Here is a 17,407-nt window from a genome sequence, read left to right as displayed (position 1 = left end):
TGTGGACTCTGTGGTTATCTTACATGATCATCCTCTTACACTACAGTTGATCTGGCTACAGATCTGTACAATCTTTGAAATTTTAGAGGAATGAGACTATATGTTCACTCTCAAGAATGACTACTCATTCTCAAGAAGACTACTCATGTGACCAAGGGACAGATTTTGTTTTATATTTCATTCTTATGTATTAAAAGAAGCTTTAATGTTAAAGTAGGGTTTATTCCCAAGATTTAATTTCAATTTTATCATTTCAAGACCAAAGCATTTCTGTCTTTTGTAGTTTAGTTTTTATTATTTGTAGCTTAAATTTTTTAAAGCCTTATTTCAGAAAATGTGACATATCTAATACTTGGAGGTAACAGTATCAATATAATTAAGCCACAAAAGAATAAAAATCTAGATTTTTAATGTGAGGGAATAATAACACACATAAAGCACTATATGCCATGTGTTTGGTCTAAGTACTCTATATAGAACTCATTTAATCATTGCAACTCCCTTGGAGATAGGTACTATTATTATTCTAATTTGACAGGTGAAGAAACTGAGCCAGACATATTAGCTTGCCCACTTGATACATAGTGGGACCAGAATTGAAACCTGTGAAGTTCATGTTCTAAGTTTATGTGGCTTTTCCTTGTGTCTTTTTCCTGAAGAGTTGACGTAGAAAACTGAACTTGTACATAAAACCTATTGACCTGAGGACACATTCAGAAAGTTTAACAGTATAGTGCTGGTATTATCAGCTAAGACAAAAACTCGTGTGTCAGGGCTCCCCAAGAACCTCAGGTTTGATGATTCACTGTGAGGTCTCTCAGGACTTAGCATATTGTCATACTCATGATACTCATGGCTAAGATTTATTATGGCAAAAGAATACAAAGCAAAATCAACATTGGGAAAAGGAAAGAGGGAGGCAGAATTCCAGGAGAAACCAGGCACAAGCTCCTGGAGTCCTCTCCCAGTGGAGTCACACTTAACTTCCCCAGCAATGAATGGTGATAAGTGTGAAAGGCCATCAGACAAGCTCATTAGAAACTTAGCACCCAGAGTTTATACTGGGAGCTGATCACATAGGCATAACGTATACCAGAATTCCAGACTCCTAGAAGGAAGGCAGGTATTTGACATAAAGCACATTGTTGTACAAATAATTTGGTCACTTTTATCAATTAGGTGATGTCAATCCACCCCAAATCCAATTTCTAGATGCCCACCAAGGGACAACCTTGAACACAGGTCTTTCTAAACAGCAAGTCTCAGGCTCGGAATTTTAACTTCTTTCTACTATGAGACTTTTTAGCAGTCTTGAGAAGGTGATGAAAAAGGGGTAAAGAATATTCAAGTGTTCCTACTAGCTTTTATTTAAGTTTTTTTTTTTAATGTTTATTTATTTTTGAGATAGAGAGCACGAGTGGGGGGAGGAACAGAGAGAGAGGAAGACACAGAATCCAAAGCAGGCTCCAGGCTCTGAGCTGTCAGCACAGAGGCCAATGCCGGGCTCGAACTCACGAACCATGAGATCATGACCTGAGCTGAAGTCCAACACTTAACCGACTGGGCCACCCAGGTGCCCCCTAGCTTTTATTTTTTAAATATGTATATCAGGCCTTGTTTCAACAGAACAAGAAACACAGAAGTAGAATAAAATCTAAAGCAAACAAAGAAATGAGACAGATGGAAATAAAGGCAGGAAACATACAAGTGGGGTAGTAGGGCCAATACAAAGCACTACTTAAAGATTACATACTGTTGTCAGGATTGTGCAGCAGGCTCAACTCTGAGCATTCTACTTCATGGATCATATCGAAGAATTCATTTCTTTCAAAACAGATTATTGCTATTATCTGTCTATTGCTTCCTCTGTGCCAGGGATTTGTTAAGCACTCCACATTTGTTATCTAACTTAATCCCCACAGTGACTCAATGACATAGGAACTTGTATTATTCTTACACTACATGATGAAACAGACTCAGAGAAGTTGAGTAATGCATTCAAACTCACAGATTTACGTAGCTAGTAAGGGGGCAGGTCCAAAATTTGCCCCCAGATTTGCTTACTCAACCTAGAGCTTTTAACAACTTTAATCATTTATGACAGCTTGTGGCCAGTTAAACTTTTACCTGCCTGGAGTTGAAAAGTTCTATTATCCTCTGACCACCTCGTCACTCCTCAGTCTTTGAAGATTTTACCACCAGGCTCAGTGTCTCTCTTTCCACTCCCAGAGCTCCTACTATCTCGGGTGACTTTTATGGTGTTCTGGATATCTGCTCCTCGACCTTCACAGGTGCAGTAATCTGTTTCTTTCTCCCTGCTCCCCTCCACAGCCATCTGTTTGTACACTCACATCCTGAATTTTATTGTTATTTGAAACTGTCGTACCTCCAAAGTGATTGATTGAAGCCACAGCTTAAATTAGTGAGCCATCTCCTTTCTTTCCAATCTGCTCACTGTTCTCTGTGGATATTTGGTCCATTGACCCATCACTTTCCCATCAGCCCTTTCTCTTGCCCAAACAATAATCTTCCTTCCGCTTGTCATTTGTTACACAAAGCCTGAGCAAAATCACTGGTGCCTGAACTCCTTCATTTAATTGTTGCTGTAGCAAACCTCACAACAGGGTATATTCCCAACTGAACTCCTATTTCTCCTCTTCTCTTGACTCTGTCAGTCCTCTACTCTTTTCACGTTTCCCACTTCTCCCTTTCCCCCTTTGGTGGATGGCCTCTACTTTTATTTCACAAACAGAATGGAAGCCATCTGACAGAAGTTCCTCAGCCCATCTCTCCTAATCTGCAAGCATATCCCTACCTGGATCATATCCCTCTTCCTTCCCTCCTAATATAACAGAGGAAGAATCTGGTTATTAAAACTAATCACTCATTTGTACTTTGGCTCCCAAATCCTCTGCCTTCTCATGGACCTTATATATCACTACTGCTATTATTATTAATACCATCATCATCATCATCATCATCCTTTCTCTTCTGTATCTACAGTCTCTGCCTCTTAACTGGGTCTATCCCATTGGCATTTATATGTGAGGTGTCTTTAGTTTCATTAATGCCATCTTTCAAGCCACCTCCCCTCTTGCTTGCTTCACATACAGGAGCTGCCTTTACTTAAGTTTCACCTTGCAGTCACTTCGTTAGACATTATAACTTGGCTTCTGTCTCTGCCACTCATCAAATTCAGTAGACCTGTCTTGATTCCATCTTGACTTTTAAGTAGTGCTTGACATTGTCTACCATTTTCTTTTTTCTCTTTGCTTCTGTGATGCCACAGTCTGCTGATTTTTCTCCTAGCTCTTTTTTTTTCTTGTGTCATCTCTGCCTGTGAAATTAGAATTCATTAATCCCTTGTCCCAGCTCAGTGATGGTGTTGGCATTTTTGTGCTTTCATACAGACATTTCCAAATTGTTTTCATGCAAAACTTCTTTCTCAATTGAGCTCCATTCTGTAAAGTTTTAGTATCTTTATCTATTTGCAGTGGTTTCCTTTACTAATTTCTAGTTACTTTTGCTTCTCCATTGAGGACGTTGGTATTTAATTGCTTCTACTTCACTCAACTATGCTCTCATTATTCTTCTCTTTGGGCAACCTTAATAATGACTCCTAGGCTCAGCATTCTTTGACCTTTCAGCTCCAACAACCTTCACTCCTACTCTACTTCAGTAAATTACACTTGTGAACAAGGACCTGGGGTTTATCATCTGGGTGGACTCCCATCTAAGAAGCTATAAACTCAAAGGTATCAGTCTTCAACCTCAACTTTTGATTCCTTCTAGCTTAGCCTTTTCTCTTTGTTATCCTTCTTTTTTGACTTTGTGTACTCATTTCTTGTTGTTATTGTAACAAAATACCATTAATTTAGTAGCTTTTTAAAGCAACAAAAATTTATTACCTCACAGTTCTGGGCCCAGAAGTCTCACTGAGCTAAAATCAAGGTGTCAGCAGGGCTGGATCTGTTTCCCTCCCCTTCTCAGCAAGCTTCAGGAAGCTGCATGCATTCCTAGGCTAATGGTCTCTTACTGCATCCCTCCAACCTCTTCAGTCATCTGTTTTCCTGCTACTGAGTCTGAGCCACCTGGCTCCCTCTTGTTAAGGACCCGTGTCATTACATTTGGTCTAATTGCATAATGCAGGATAATCACCCCCATCTTGAGACCCTTAACATCTGCAAAGTCCCTTTCATCATGTGAAGAAACAATTCACAGGTTCCTGAGATTAAGTTAATCTCAGGCATTATTTTATGTCCATGAGGAGAAGGCATTATTCCACCTTCTATACCTGGTCAAGGGTTTGCTTTCTCAACCACTTTCTATTGCTGGTCTCCTTACTCCGTTTCTGCTCTTCTAAAAGCTATTCTACACATGGTAGACACATCCAATCACCTCCGTTCGTGCCTTTCCTTTGCACTTAGCTGGGAAGTTTAGAGTAAAACCCAGACTCCCTTATCAAGCTGTAAAGGCCCTGTGTAATCTGTCCTCTGGCACATCTCTGACTGCACCACAGACTAATCTGTGCTCTGCTCTTGTCACAGTGGTAATTCTATTTGGTCCTTGAGATATACCAACCTTCTCTTCACCACAGGACCTTTGCATTTGCTCTTTCTTTCTAGAATGCTCTGTCTCCAGATCACCATGTAACTAACTGTATCCTTCCTGTCATTTGGGTCTCAGCTTACATGTTGCCTTCTCAGAGGGACAGTCTTTAACCAGCCAGTCTAAGCCAACTGATCCTGCCTGTCATTGTGGTCTAAGCTCTATGAAGGAAGGCATTTTTCTATGTTTGCTTCCCTAGGTACTCCTAGTACCTAGAATAGGTAGTTAGATATTGAGTGAATATTGAATACATCTTTTCCTCATTTTACTATTTGCACTAGAATATATATGAGGACAGGTAGCTTGTCTTATTCACTGTTACTTCCAATACCTAGAAACCTGACCCTTATTAGCTGCTTAACAAATATCTTTTGAATGTTGAATGAATGAATAAATGAATGGATTCACTGACTTCTTCTCCAACCCAGGCACCATGGTAGAGTCGTGTTAACCACCTGGTCTGCTGATTACCTAAACTATTCTTCTTCTTTGTGTATCAGCCTTCCTTCTATGTGGTTCTGGTTCACCATCCCCCCTATTTCTTTCTTTTTTTTTAATTAAAAAATTTTTTTGGAATTTACATCCAAATAGTTAGCATATAGTGCAACAATGATTTCAGGAGTAGATTCCTCAGTGCCCCATACTCATTTAGCCCATTCCCCCCTCCCACAACCCCTCTAGTAACCCTCTGTTTGTTCTCCATATTTGAGTCTCTTATGTTTTGTCCCTCTCCCTGTTTTTATATTATTCTTGCTTCCCTTCCCTTATGTTCATCTGTTCTGTGTCTTAAAGTCCTCATATGAGTGAAGTCATAGGATATTTGTCTTTCTCTGACTAATTTCACTTAGTATAATACCCTCCAGTTCCATCCATGTAGTTGCAAATGGCAAGATTTCATTCTTTTTGATTGCTGAGTAATACTCCATTGTGTGTGTGTATGTGTATATATGTATACATATATATATGTACATATATATATATACACACACATATATATATGTATATATACCACATCTTTATCCATTCATCCATTGATGGACATTTGGGCTCTTTCCATATTTTGGCTATTGTTGAGAGTGCTGCTATAAACAGGGGCGTGCATGTGTCCCTTTGAACAGCACACCTGTATCCCTTGGATAAATGCCTAGTAGTGCAGTTGCTGGTTCATAGGGTAGTTCTATTTTTAATTTTTTGAGAAATCTCCATACTGTTTTCCAGAATGGCTGCACCAGCTTGCATTCCCACCAACAATGCAAAAGAGATCCTCTTTCTCCACATTCTCGCCAACATCTGTTGTTGCTTGAGTTGTTAATTAATGTTAGCCATTCTGACAGGTGTCAGGTGGTATCTCCTTGTGGTTTTGATTTGTATTTCCCTGATGATGAGTGATGTTGAGCATTTTTGCATGTGCCGGTTGGCCATCTGGATGTCTTCTTTAGAGAAAGAAGTGTCTAGTCATGTCTTTTGCGATTTCTTCGCTGGATTATTTGTTTTTTGGGTGTTGAGTTTGATAAATTCTTTGTAGATATTGGATACTAACCCTTTATCTGATATGTCATTTGCAAATATCTTCTCCCATTCCGTCGGTTGCCTTTTAGTTTTGCTGATTGTTTCCTTTGCTGTGCAGAAGCTTTTTATTTTGAGGAGGTCCCAACAGTTCATTTTTGCTTTTGTTTCCCTTGCCTCTGGAGACGTGTTGAGTAAGAAGTTGCTGTGGCCAAGATCAAAGAGGTTTTTGCCTGCTTTCTCCTTGAGGATTTTGATGGCTTCCTGTCCCCCTCTTTCTTATCAATGTCTAGCCAAATGTTTTCCATTTCCTTGTGTTTAAAGGGTTCCAATTATAATTAGTTTATACCTCTGTGTTACATTTCTCCTGATATGTTACTTTTTTTTGTCCCCTTCACTGTAAGCTACTGAAGTCTTTTTAATTTTTACATTTCCTAAACCAATAACAGTACCTGAATATATTATATATTACCATAGTGTATTCTTAATAAAAATTTATTTAGTTAAATCTCATTTTCATCTTCATAACAGCTATGTGAGTTTTTCTGCATATATGATATTCTCTTCATTTTATAAATATAGAAACCAAGGCATTATGAAGAGATTATTTTCCCCAAACTCTCCTTCCTAGTAAGTGACAGAGCTAAGACATTTCACTGAGGGTTTTGTCCTGCTTAGCCTTATTGTACTTACCACTTTCCTCAAATCTTACCACCTTTTCTTGAGACATCTTGACTCATGTCCCAACTAAACAGGAGGTTCTAAACTCTGTCAACTTTGTCCTTATCCTTGGAAACTTGTTTGTATCTGTGCTTACTCTTAGCTCATTTCTTCTAGTTTGAGTTGAAGAGGTATATCTTTGCCTATTTGAGAACCATTCTCCCTTTACCAAGTTTTATTGTGAAAACTTTCAAACATATGGAAAGGTAGAACAGTAAAATTCAGGCCCATATAGCCGTTGTCTGTATCTAACAACTGTTAAAATTTTACCACACATTTCACCTGAGGTTATAGATTTTGTGATATTTCATATGTAATTGTTTACATATATCAAAAATGTTCCTACACAAAATTTTTCTATAAAACATAATGATCGTATTTAACAAATGAATCATAATTCCTTAATGTAATGTTTAGTTCATATTCAAATACTTCCAATTATCTCCAAAAAAAGTCTTTTACAGTTGATTTGTTCAAAATAGGATCTAGTCAGTGATGACATTTAGATATTGTGTCTTCTGAGTCTAGAAGTTTTCTCTTCTTTTAAAACTATATTGACATGCTTTAAAGACTATACTAGTTGTCCTGTAGAATACCTCACCTTCTAGAGGTGAGGTATTGCTTCCTGATGGCATAATTTAACTTGTTCTTCCATGGCTTACATTTTGAATGTGCTGAAAGTTAGGTCTAAATACATTCACATTAAATGTTTGTGGTAAGAAGATTGTGTAGGGGATGCTGTGTACTTCTTGTCTTACCACATCTGGAAACCTCAAATGTCAGAGTGTTTTTTCCTTTTCTACAATGCTAGGTTTGATCGCTTGGTTAAGATGATGACAGACTGGATTCTTCCACTGTAGATGGATCTCTGCCCCCTCACAACTATGAGTTGTCTTGGGACATCATGGGAAATCTTGTTTCACCCATTACTTATAGCATCCACCCATGATCCCTCTCCTCAGGTTCCAAAGAAACATTTGTTTGCTTTGTTCTTTAGGATTTTGCCCCATCTCAGTTTCCTTCTGTATTTTCACCAGTCATCTCCTTGACTGATTTACCTATAAACATGTGTAAGATTTCGCAAAATAGTTGCCCAGAGGGAATGTGACATTCCCCTGTGGTGTCCATTCTCTTGCTTTTCCTTTTGCCCCAAGATCATCAAAAGGACAGTCAACATGCTGTCTCTATTACTTTATTTTCAAATTTTTCTTATTATCAGTCACTCTTTTTCTCTTCCCGGATGATCTTATCCACTCCCATGACTTCTGCTATATACACTACTATCACAAAACTGCGTTGCATACTCTGAATTCTCTCCATGTGCTTCTTGGATAGCTCTTTCAGGATGAGCAATCAGATAGCACAAAATGAGATTTCTCTGTGCTCCTTCCCTCCAAACCCTTGCCTCTTCTGGTTATTTCAGTGGAAGGCAATCAGCTTTTTATTGCTGCTTCTACACCTCACACCCCAATCTCCTCTGAGTATACTGCTATGCCTACTTTCTGGCTGGAATACCTTTCTTCTTGCTTCTAAACACATGCTAAACTTTGAAAGCTGGGAGGAAGTATAACCTCTTCTGTGAGGCTTTTCCACAAAGGAGGCAATGACCATTTGCTCAGTGTTGTGTCTGCTTGACTGTGTATGCTGTGCTGTCACAGCTTGCAGAGTGTAGATTGCACATACTCTTTTGCTTCGCCTTATTCCTTCTCTTTAAGCACTCTGAAGGCAGGACTTACTCCTTTAGTATTTATCTGGATTTTATTAGTCATTGGGTATGCATTGAGTAAATATTTATATTTATTCTTGTTTTTATTATGGCCAGTCATTAGTTTTGGAGGTAAAATATCATATGGGAGTGGTGATGAGAGTGTCCGTTATCTTTGCTTCCTCTACTGAGGAATTTGATATTTTGCCCACTTTTATAGAGTCTCTAAGGGAAGATAAATGGCTTCTGCCCTCTCTTCCTCCTTATTTGTGTGTGTGTGTTTGTTGTTTTTATTTTGTTTTGTATTTTCACATATGGCATTTTATTTTCTGGCAAAGGTGACATTTTAAACGAAGAGGGAGAAAACATGGGTCCACTGACAAATTGTTAGCAAAGAAAAGCTAGATTCCTGCCACATCCTCTCCGTTTTGGTTCCTCAAAGATTTAAATCCAAAGATTTAGCATGTATCAAGGAGTTGAACATAAACCATAAAATTTCAAAAAGAGAACATGAGTGCAGGTTGGAAAAGGTCTTCCTAAGAAGGGCATAAAATCTAGAGGCCATAAAGTAAACAGTTGGTAAATGTGTTCATTTATTTATTTTTCCCATTTCACCATTTTAGAGTAACAAAAAAGGTCATTTCTACTAGTACAATTTCAAGCCCCTCTCTACAATGCAAGAGGCCCCATCTTTTCCCAGAGTTCTCCTGAGATTCCCAAGGACCTCCAGTATTGTTTACTTACTTTATTTTTTCAGTATAATGTATTGTCACGTTAGCTGATATATAGCATATACAGTGTGCTCTTGGCTTCAAGGGTAGATTCCCATGATTCATCACTTACATACAATACCCAGTGCTCATCCCAACAAGTGCCCTCTTCAGTGCCCATCAGCCATTTTCCCCTCTCCCACACCCCTCATCAACCCTCAGTTCTCTATTTAAGAGCCTCCCTCTCAGTTTGAAACTTTTTTTTCCCCTTCCCTTCCTCCATGGTCTTCTGTTAAGTTTCTCAAATTCCACATATGAGTGAAAACATATGACATTTGTTTTTCTCTGGCTTATTTCATTTAACATAATACCCTCCAGTTCTATCCATATTGTTGCAAATGGCAGGATTTCATTCTTTCTCATCGCCAAGTAGTATTCCGTTGTTTATATAAACTACATCTTCTTTTTTTTATTTATTTATTTATTTATTTATTTATTTATTTATTTTATTTTTTTTTAATATATGAAATTTACTGTCAAATTGGTTTCCATACAACACCCAGTGCTCATCCCAAAAGGTGCCCTCCTCAATACCCATCACCCACCCTGCCCTCCCTCCCACCCTGCCCTCCCTCCCACCCCCCATCAACCCTCAGTTTGTTCTCAGTTTTTAACAGTCTCTTATGCTTTGGCTCTCTCCATCTCTAATCTCTTTTTTTTTTTTTTTTTCCCTTCCCCTCCCCCATGGGTTTCTGTTATGTTTCTCAGGATCCACATAAGAGTGAAACCATATGGTATCTGTCTTTCTCTGTATGGCTTATTTCACTTAGCATCACACTCTCCAGTTCCATCCATGTTGCTACAAAAGGCCATATTTCATTTTTTCTCATTGCCACGTAGTATTCCATTGTGTATATAAACCACAATTTCTTTATCCATTCATCAGTTGATGGACATTTAGGCTCTTTCCATAATTTGGCTATTGTTGAGAGTGCCGCTATAAACATTGGGGTACAGGTGCCCCTATGCATCAGTACTCCTGTATCCCTTGGATAAATTCCTAGCAGTGCTATTGCTGGGTCATAGGGTAGGTCTATTTTTAATTTTCTGAGGAACCTCCACACTGCTTTCCAGAGCGGCTGCACCAATTTGCATTCCCACCAACAGTGCAAGAGGGTTCCTGTTTCTCCACATCCTCTCCAGCATCTATAGTCTCCTGATTTCTTCATTTTGGCCACTCTGACTGGCGTGAGGTGGTATCTGAGTGTGGTGAGGTGGTATCTGAGTGTGGTTTTGATTTGTATTTCCCTGATAAGGAGCGACGTTGAACATCTTTTCATGTGCCTGTTGGCCATCCGGATGTCTTCTTTAGAGAAGTGTCTATTCATGTTTTCTGCCCATTTCTTCACTGGGTTATTTGTTTTTCGGGTGTGGAGTTTGATGAGCTCTTTATAGATTTTGGATACTAGCCCTTTGTCCGATGTGTCATTTGCAAATATCTTTTCCCATTCCGTTGGTTGCCTTTTAGTTTTGTTGGTTGTTTCCTTTGCTGTGCAGAAGCTTTTTATCTTCATAAGGTCCCAGTAATTCACTTTTGCTTTTAATTCCCTTGCCTTTGGGGATGTGCCGAGTAAGAGATTGCTACGGCTGAGGTCAGAGAGGTCTTTTCCTGCTTTCTCCTCTAAGGTTTTGATGGTTTCCTGTCTCACATTCAGGTCCTTTATCCATTTTGAGTTTATTTTTGTGAATGGTGTGAGAAAGTGGTCTAGTTTCAACCTTCTGCATGTTGCTGTCCAGTTCTCCCAGCACCATTTGTTAAAGAGACTGTCTTTTTTCCATTGGATGTTCTTTCCTGCTTTGTCAAAGATGTAAACTACATCTTCTTTATCTATTCATGAGTTGGTGGACATTGGGCTCTTTCCATAATTTGGCTATTGTTGAAAGCACTGCTATAAACATTGGGGTACGTGGGCCCCTATGAATCGGCACTCCCATACCCTTTGGATAAATTCCTAGTACTGCTATTGCTGGGTCATACGGTAATTCTACTTTTAATTTTTTGAAAAACCTCCACACTGTTTTCAAGAACAGCTGCACCTGTTTGCATTCCCTGTATTTTTTTTCAGAGAGCTGGGGAGAGGGGCAGAGGGAGAGAGAATCTCGAGCAGACTCCATGCTCAGCACAGAACCTGATGTGAGGCTCGATCCCACAATCCTGCAGTCATGACCTGAGCTGAGAGCAAGAGTCAGATGCTTAACCAACTGAACTACCTAGGAACCCCAGGTGTTTTTTTAAGGAGATGGATGAATGCTTAGTTAAGACAAAATAAGTAATGACAAAATTTAGCCTGTGTTTCAATGAAATAGGAAAAAAAAATGCCAAAAAAACATATTCTCGCTGTTTAAATTTGTAAAGAGGATAATGTTTTTAGATTATGGAATGTTATAGATTATGGATATGTCATTACTTCAAACTTAAGCTTACTTGATTACACTTTTAACAGCTAGAAAAATATTAAATGCAAATACCTAAGTGTATATTAGACATTCTTCTTACATCAAACTTGAATTTTTGCTGATTTTATAACTCAGCTTCACTAATTCTTCCTGCTTTATGGACTGCCAGTCACTACTCCCAAGAACTGTTTTGCTCTTTATTTCTCCACTTGTCAATTTAGTTCTTATTTATTTGTTACCACTCGAAGTTCCTTTTTAGCTAACTTTAGGATTGGCTTCTGTCTCTTTGGTAAAGTATGTGTAAATTCTAAAACCTTACTTCTGCTGCTGTGTCTTTTATGTTGCCTGATATTGATCTTTGTTTTGGTTTATGTTCCCTTCCTAGACCTCTGACTTTTTACCCAGTTTCCTCTCTAGGTTATAAACCTGCTGACTGTCATGAATCCATAGGACAACCACCTGTTTATTCAAAACCCCTACAGATGGCTTCATCCTGTCTGTGTTTTTGTTTCTGTTTTCTTTCATTTGGTTTTCTTTCAGTCCTAACCTAGTTCCTTAAATGTATAGAAGTATTGATTGCTTTTCAAATGGACTGTCCTAGAGCCCCAAGCCAGGTCCCGTTACTATTTCTTCTTGTCATCACTTTTTGGATACAGAGAAGTCTGTCTTTTTTTTTCTAATGTTTATTTATTTTAGAGGGAGACAGAGCACAAGCAGGGGAGGGGCAGATAGAGAGAGGGAGACACAGAATCGAAGCAGGCTCCAGGCTCTGAGCTGTCAGCCCAGAGCCTGTTGGGCTTGAACCCACAAACCACGACATGATGACCTGAGCCTAAGTTGGCTGTTCAACTGACTGACCCACCCAGGCACCCTGAGAAGTCTTTCTTTATTTTTCACTTGCCTATAATTAAAGAGACTATGCAGACCTGCACTAGTCAGTCATTATGGCCATATTCTATCTTTTTAGACCTGCACTAGTCAGTCATTATGGCCTTATTCTATCTTTTATGGCCAGAATCTCTTTTGGGGAAGCATGCATTTAACTGATTCTTCCTTTCCTCTTCCTTCTCACTATCGAGTCCTAATTGTATTAAAATTATTTTACATCTGTGCTACTTTCATTTTGCAGCAGATATTAAACCCAAGCCACTTTCATAAAGCAACAAAATGTTTCCTCAATGGTGTCCTCACAGGAACTTTTGGCAATCAAGATTTGTCTTGGTTAAAAAAAATCTTGAGATGAAGTGTTTTCTATTCTTGGAAAGCAGAGCAACAAATACATATTTATTTTTTTTATGTTTATTTTTTGAGAGAGAGAGAGAGAGAGTGTGAGAGTGGGCGAGGGGCAGAGAGAGAGAGGGAATCACAGAATCTGAAATAGGCTCCAGGCTCTGAGCTGTCAGCACAGAGCCCAATGCGGGGCTTGAACTCACGAACTGTGAGATCATGACCTGAGCCAAAGTCGGATGCTTAACTGACTGAGCCACCCAGGCGCCCCAATACATATTTCTATTATTGTACCGTTAAAGACTTTTTATAGTTTCCCAAAATGTCCCATCCCTCTCATCAATCCTCATGTGAGAAAAGAAGACAGAATGAGTCCAATATGAAGAAGTAGGTCAGAATTCAATAGAAGAGCCAAATGCTCATTTCTTTTTTTTTTTTTTTTTAGTTTATTTATTTAATTTAAGGGGGGAGGGGCAGAGAAAGGGAGAGAGAGAGAGAGAAAGAGAGAGAGAGAGAGAGAGAGAGAGAGAGAGAGAATCCTAAGCAGGCTCCATGCTGTCAGTGCAGGGCCCATTGTGAGGCTCAATCCCACGAACTTGGAGATCATGACCTAAACTGAAATCAAGAATCTGAGGCTTAACTGAATCAGCCACCCAGGCAGCCCTCAAATGCCCATTTCTAATTAGTCTATTGTAATAGTTTATGTTGGACCAGGTTGATAGTAGTACTAGTCTGAAAAATGTCTGCATTTTGGATATATTTGGAAAGTAGAGCAAACCATTCATGAAACTGTGCTAATTGTTCCTATTCTTTACATTTTCTTTCTTTCTTTCTTTTTTAGTTTCGCTATTCAAATTGGCTTGATAGGTTATATATGTTGGTGGGAACAATGGCCGCCATCATCCATGGAGCTGCCCTCCCTCTCATGATGCTGGTTTTTGGAGACATGACGGATAGCTTTGCAAATGCAGGAATTTCACGAAACCTAACTAATCTAAACATAACTGGTGAAAGTGAGTATTGTTTGTGGTACTGATTTTATTGGAAGCTTGAAGGAAAATCAGTCACTTAAAAATGATGTTTGTGGAGCCCTTACTAAACGCACTAATGTGTTTAATTCTGTGGAAGTTTGAAGGGCCTGAGCTATAGTACATATTGGTAATGAGTTTGAGAAGATAATATTCACAAGCATTAGAATCCACTTGGGAAGAGCTGGCAGAGATACATAAAAAAAAAAAAAGGCCGAGCTCTGTAAAGTCAGAAAGATGCCAGGAAGTTTCTGGAAGAGGTATAAGAACTACTTAATCTGGACCTTGAATGATAAGTAGAAATCAGTTATGAGATTCTCTGACATATTGGATATGGGTATAAGAAACAGGAATCCAGGATGATTCTATAATTTTTAGCCTGAGAAACATGATGAACTGGATGCATTTATCATTGAGATACAGAGGGTGGAGAGAGAGAGTAGTGTTTTGAGCAGTAAATACCAGAAACTTAATTTTGGGTATTGTCACAGGTTGGGCTCTTTGGAAACATGCTAAAATGGAGAAATGTGGCCAAGATAAGTTGTGTGTGTGTGTGTCTGTGTCTGTCTGTCTGTTTTAAGACGGAAGAAATAATAGCTTGTTTGTATGCTAATGGAAATGATCCGAAAGAGAGGAGAAAGTGATGCTTGAGAGAGAGGGAAGAGATTTATTTGAGTGATATCCTTGAGAAAGGAGGGAATCTAATGCCCAAAAGGAAATGCTTGCTTTAGGTAGGAGCACAGATGAATTTATCCACAGTAACAGGTGGGAATAGAGAACATTTGAATGACAGTACCCAAAGCTGAGTTGATGAGGAGGTGAGAATTTGTGGAAGGTTTCTTGTGATTATTTCAATTTTCTCAGTGAAATAGGAAGCAAGACAGTTCCTATAGGAAGGGTTCTATTTGGCTGATAAAGAAAAGAGATCTAAAACAGACCTCCAGGAGAGTGGGAAAATGAAGGGACTATTGAAATTATTTGGGAATCACACACATTCTTACACTCATACTTGATTGAGGAGGGACTGGTTGACAGCTCTGAGAATCCAAGCCACCTTTAGTTAAGCCTTGATTGATTTAAACTAAACTTCCCAAAGACTTACAACCTCGTGGTGCTCAAATGGTAGAAATGTTGAAAATACCTGTTTGAGAATACACTTGAGACGATAGTGGTACCGCTTTTTCAACTTTAAGTCTCTGACGAATGTTATAAATCCTTTCCCCAGAAATATGCATGTAAATATTCATACAAATTTGGGGTATTTATGGATTTTTTGAACCTGTCCAGGAGTCCTGGGAGCCCCTTCTTGGTAATTCTGAAGAACACACTGTTTACCCTGAGGCAGGCTTACTTCAATTCTGTGAATGCAGGTAATGAGTTGGGCCAGAAAATTTTATAGTATGTTTGAGCTATGTAAAATTCTTATGTATTATGTATTATTATGTAAATGGCATTCAGAAGGACCTGCCAGAAGATATACCACCTTTGAATTGACACCTTTCTATTTTACCATTTACCCAACGGAAGTTCTCAGTGCTCTCTAAATTTATTGATTCCTGTGCATGCTGTATTAGGCAGTAGTCTTTGGAGTTCGTTCTCTTACCACCATACAGTGGGAGAATCAATTCTTATAGTACTCTTGTAGCCCAGTAGACCTTATGTGTACATCTGTACCCATTCTGATCCTACTCACTTTTTTATGAAGTCCAGACATACACATTGATCTAACGATATGGGTGGGAGGTGTCATACTAATCATGCTGTGCACCTGCATGCACTACATAAAGGGACAGCTGCTGATATCATGTATATTAATAACGAAATATTGAGCTATTAAAATAACTGTTGAAGCTTGGCCCAGTCTGGGAAGAGCAGATCCTTAAATGGCTGCCTGAGCTAACAGAGCTGAACTCTGACAGGTCACAGCAAACTCAACTACTGTAATGTAGTTGTGTTTTTAAAAAAGTGGTCTTTTTTAAAAAACTGCATTAATGTTTTGATACACTGTATCTCCATCACCCAGATAGTAATTACCTCTTTATGAAAAAAACAATTGATTTCTTTAAGTGCAGGTACTTAATCCTTACTATGTCTTGGCTTTACCTGGACCTCCTGTAGACTGGTTAAGAGGGACAGTAATGTGACTTAAGTTACTGCATCACGTGCATGAGTTCCCCGGTGGTGGTCCAGCTGTGGAGCCTAGCTCCCTCATAGGCCCATGTGTCTGCATACTGATCAGAGTCTCCCAGGCTGGAGAGTGCCTGCATTACCACACCTCATGGGCTGGTAACTGGGACTTCATCTTCATAGATGCCTGCATCACATGGTTTCCAGTTGGGGTTGTAGTTCACATTGCATTCCTTGCTCATCCTTCCCATTTAGCTCACTCTTCTAGTCTCGGGAAAACTTTGAAGTATGCTTCTGTCAGGCTTTTAAGAGGTACAATATTCATTGGTTAGAGAGCAGGCTTTCTGGAGTTGGACTGCCTGGCTGTAAAACTCCGCACCTATAACCTTTTTTAGTATTGAACTTTGGGAGATTTCTTCATACTTTAATTTCCTCATCTATAAAAAAGTTTACTAACAGTAGAACCTACTTCATGGAGTGGTTGTGAGAATTTAATGGATTCATCACTTAAGTCTCAAAAGAATAGGGCCTAGTAATAAAAAAGTTCTCAACAAATATTACTGTTATAACATCATCAGTAAACTAATAATCCATGCTGCTCACAAATGAACCCACATAATTTGCATGATGATGTGGTTCTTTATGTTATTCCATCTTTTTTTTTTTAATTTTTAAAGGTTTATTTATTTATTTATTTATTTGAGAGAGAGACAGAGTTCTAGCAGGGGACAGGCAGAGAGAGAGGGAGATACAGAATCCGAAGCAGGCTCCAGGCTCTGAGCTGTCAGCACAGAGCCTGACGTGGGACTCGGACTCGTGAACTATGAGATCATGACCCGAGCTGAAGTCAGACGCTCAGCTGACTGAGCCATCCAGGTGCCCCTATGTCATTTCATCTTTATGGAACTCTGTGATACTTGCTTATTTTTTATCATTGTTTAAAGCTTGGGACATACCCAGATTTACTCAGCACCTGTTACAGATGTGGATAATTGTCCCTATCAGCAGCATTTCTTTGGTAACTGTGGACCACTAGCCATGCCTTTCCGGAAAAGCAAGGGTCCTCAAAGTATGGCCTGTTGGACAAATCTGGATTGTTGCCTCTTTATATTGCTTATGAACTAAATCGTTGGAAAAAAAAATCAAAAGAATAATGTTTTTTGGCACATGATAGTTATATGATATTGAAATTGCAGTATCTGTAAGTAAAGTTTGAGTAGAATACAGCCATGCCCATTCATTTGCATTCTTCTGTGGCTGCTTTCACACCACAATGGTACAGTAGAATAGGTATGGCAGAGACTATATCGTACCCAAAG

General features: G+C 39.0%; 1 protein-coding gene across 2 annotated transcripts in view; it reads left to right on the top strand.

Moving 5' to 3' along the window:
- Window positions 1-17,407, top strand: part of ABCB1 (ATP binding cassette subfamily B member 1) — a 217,708-nt gene that overhangs the window by 6,870 nt on the left and 193,431 nt on the right. For both annotated transcript variants that reach the window (XM_042916931.1, XM_042916940.1), the window contains exon 4: window positions 13,775-13,946. In XM_042916931.1, coding sequence (XP_042772865.1) covers window positions 13,775-13,946 — 172 coding nt within the window. The remainder of the gene's footprint in view (window positions 1-13,774; window positions 13,947-17,407) is intronic.

Source organism: Panthera leo, chromosome A2 (genome assembly GCF_018350215.1).
Source record: "Panthera leo isolate Ple1 chromosome A2, P.leo_Ple1_pat1.1, whole genome shotgun sequence".
NCBI lineage: Eukaryota > Metazoa > Chordata > Mammalia > Carnivora > Felidae > Panthera > Panthera leo.
The sequence above is the reverse complement of the archived record's forward strand: the minus strand, read 5'-3'. Positions and strand labels throughout refer to the sequence as shown.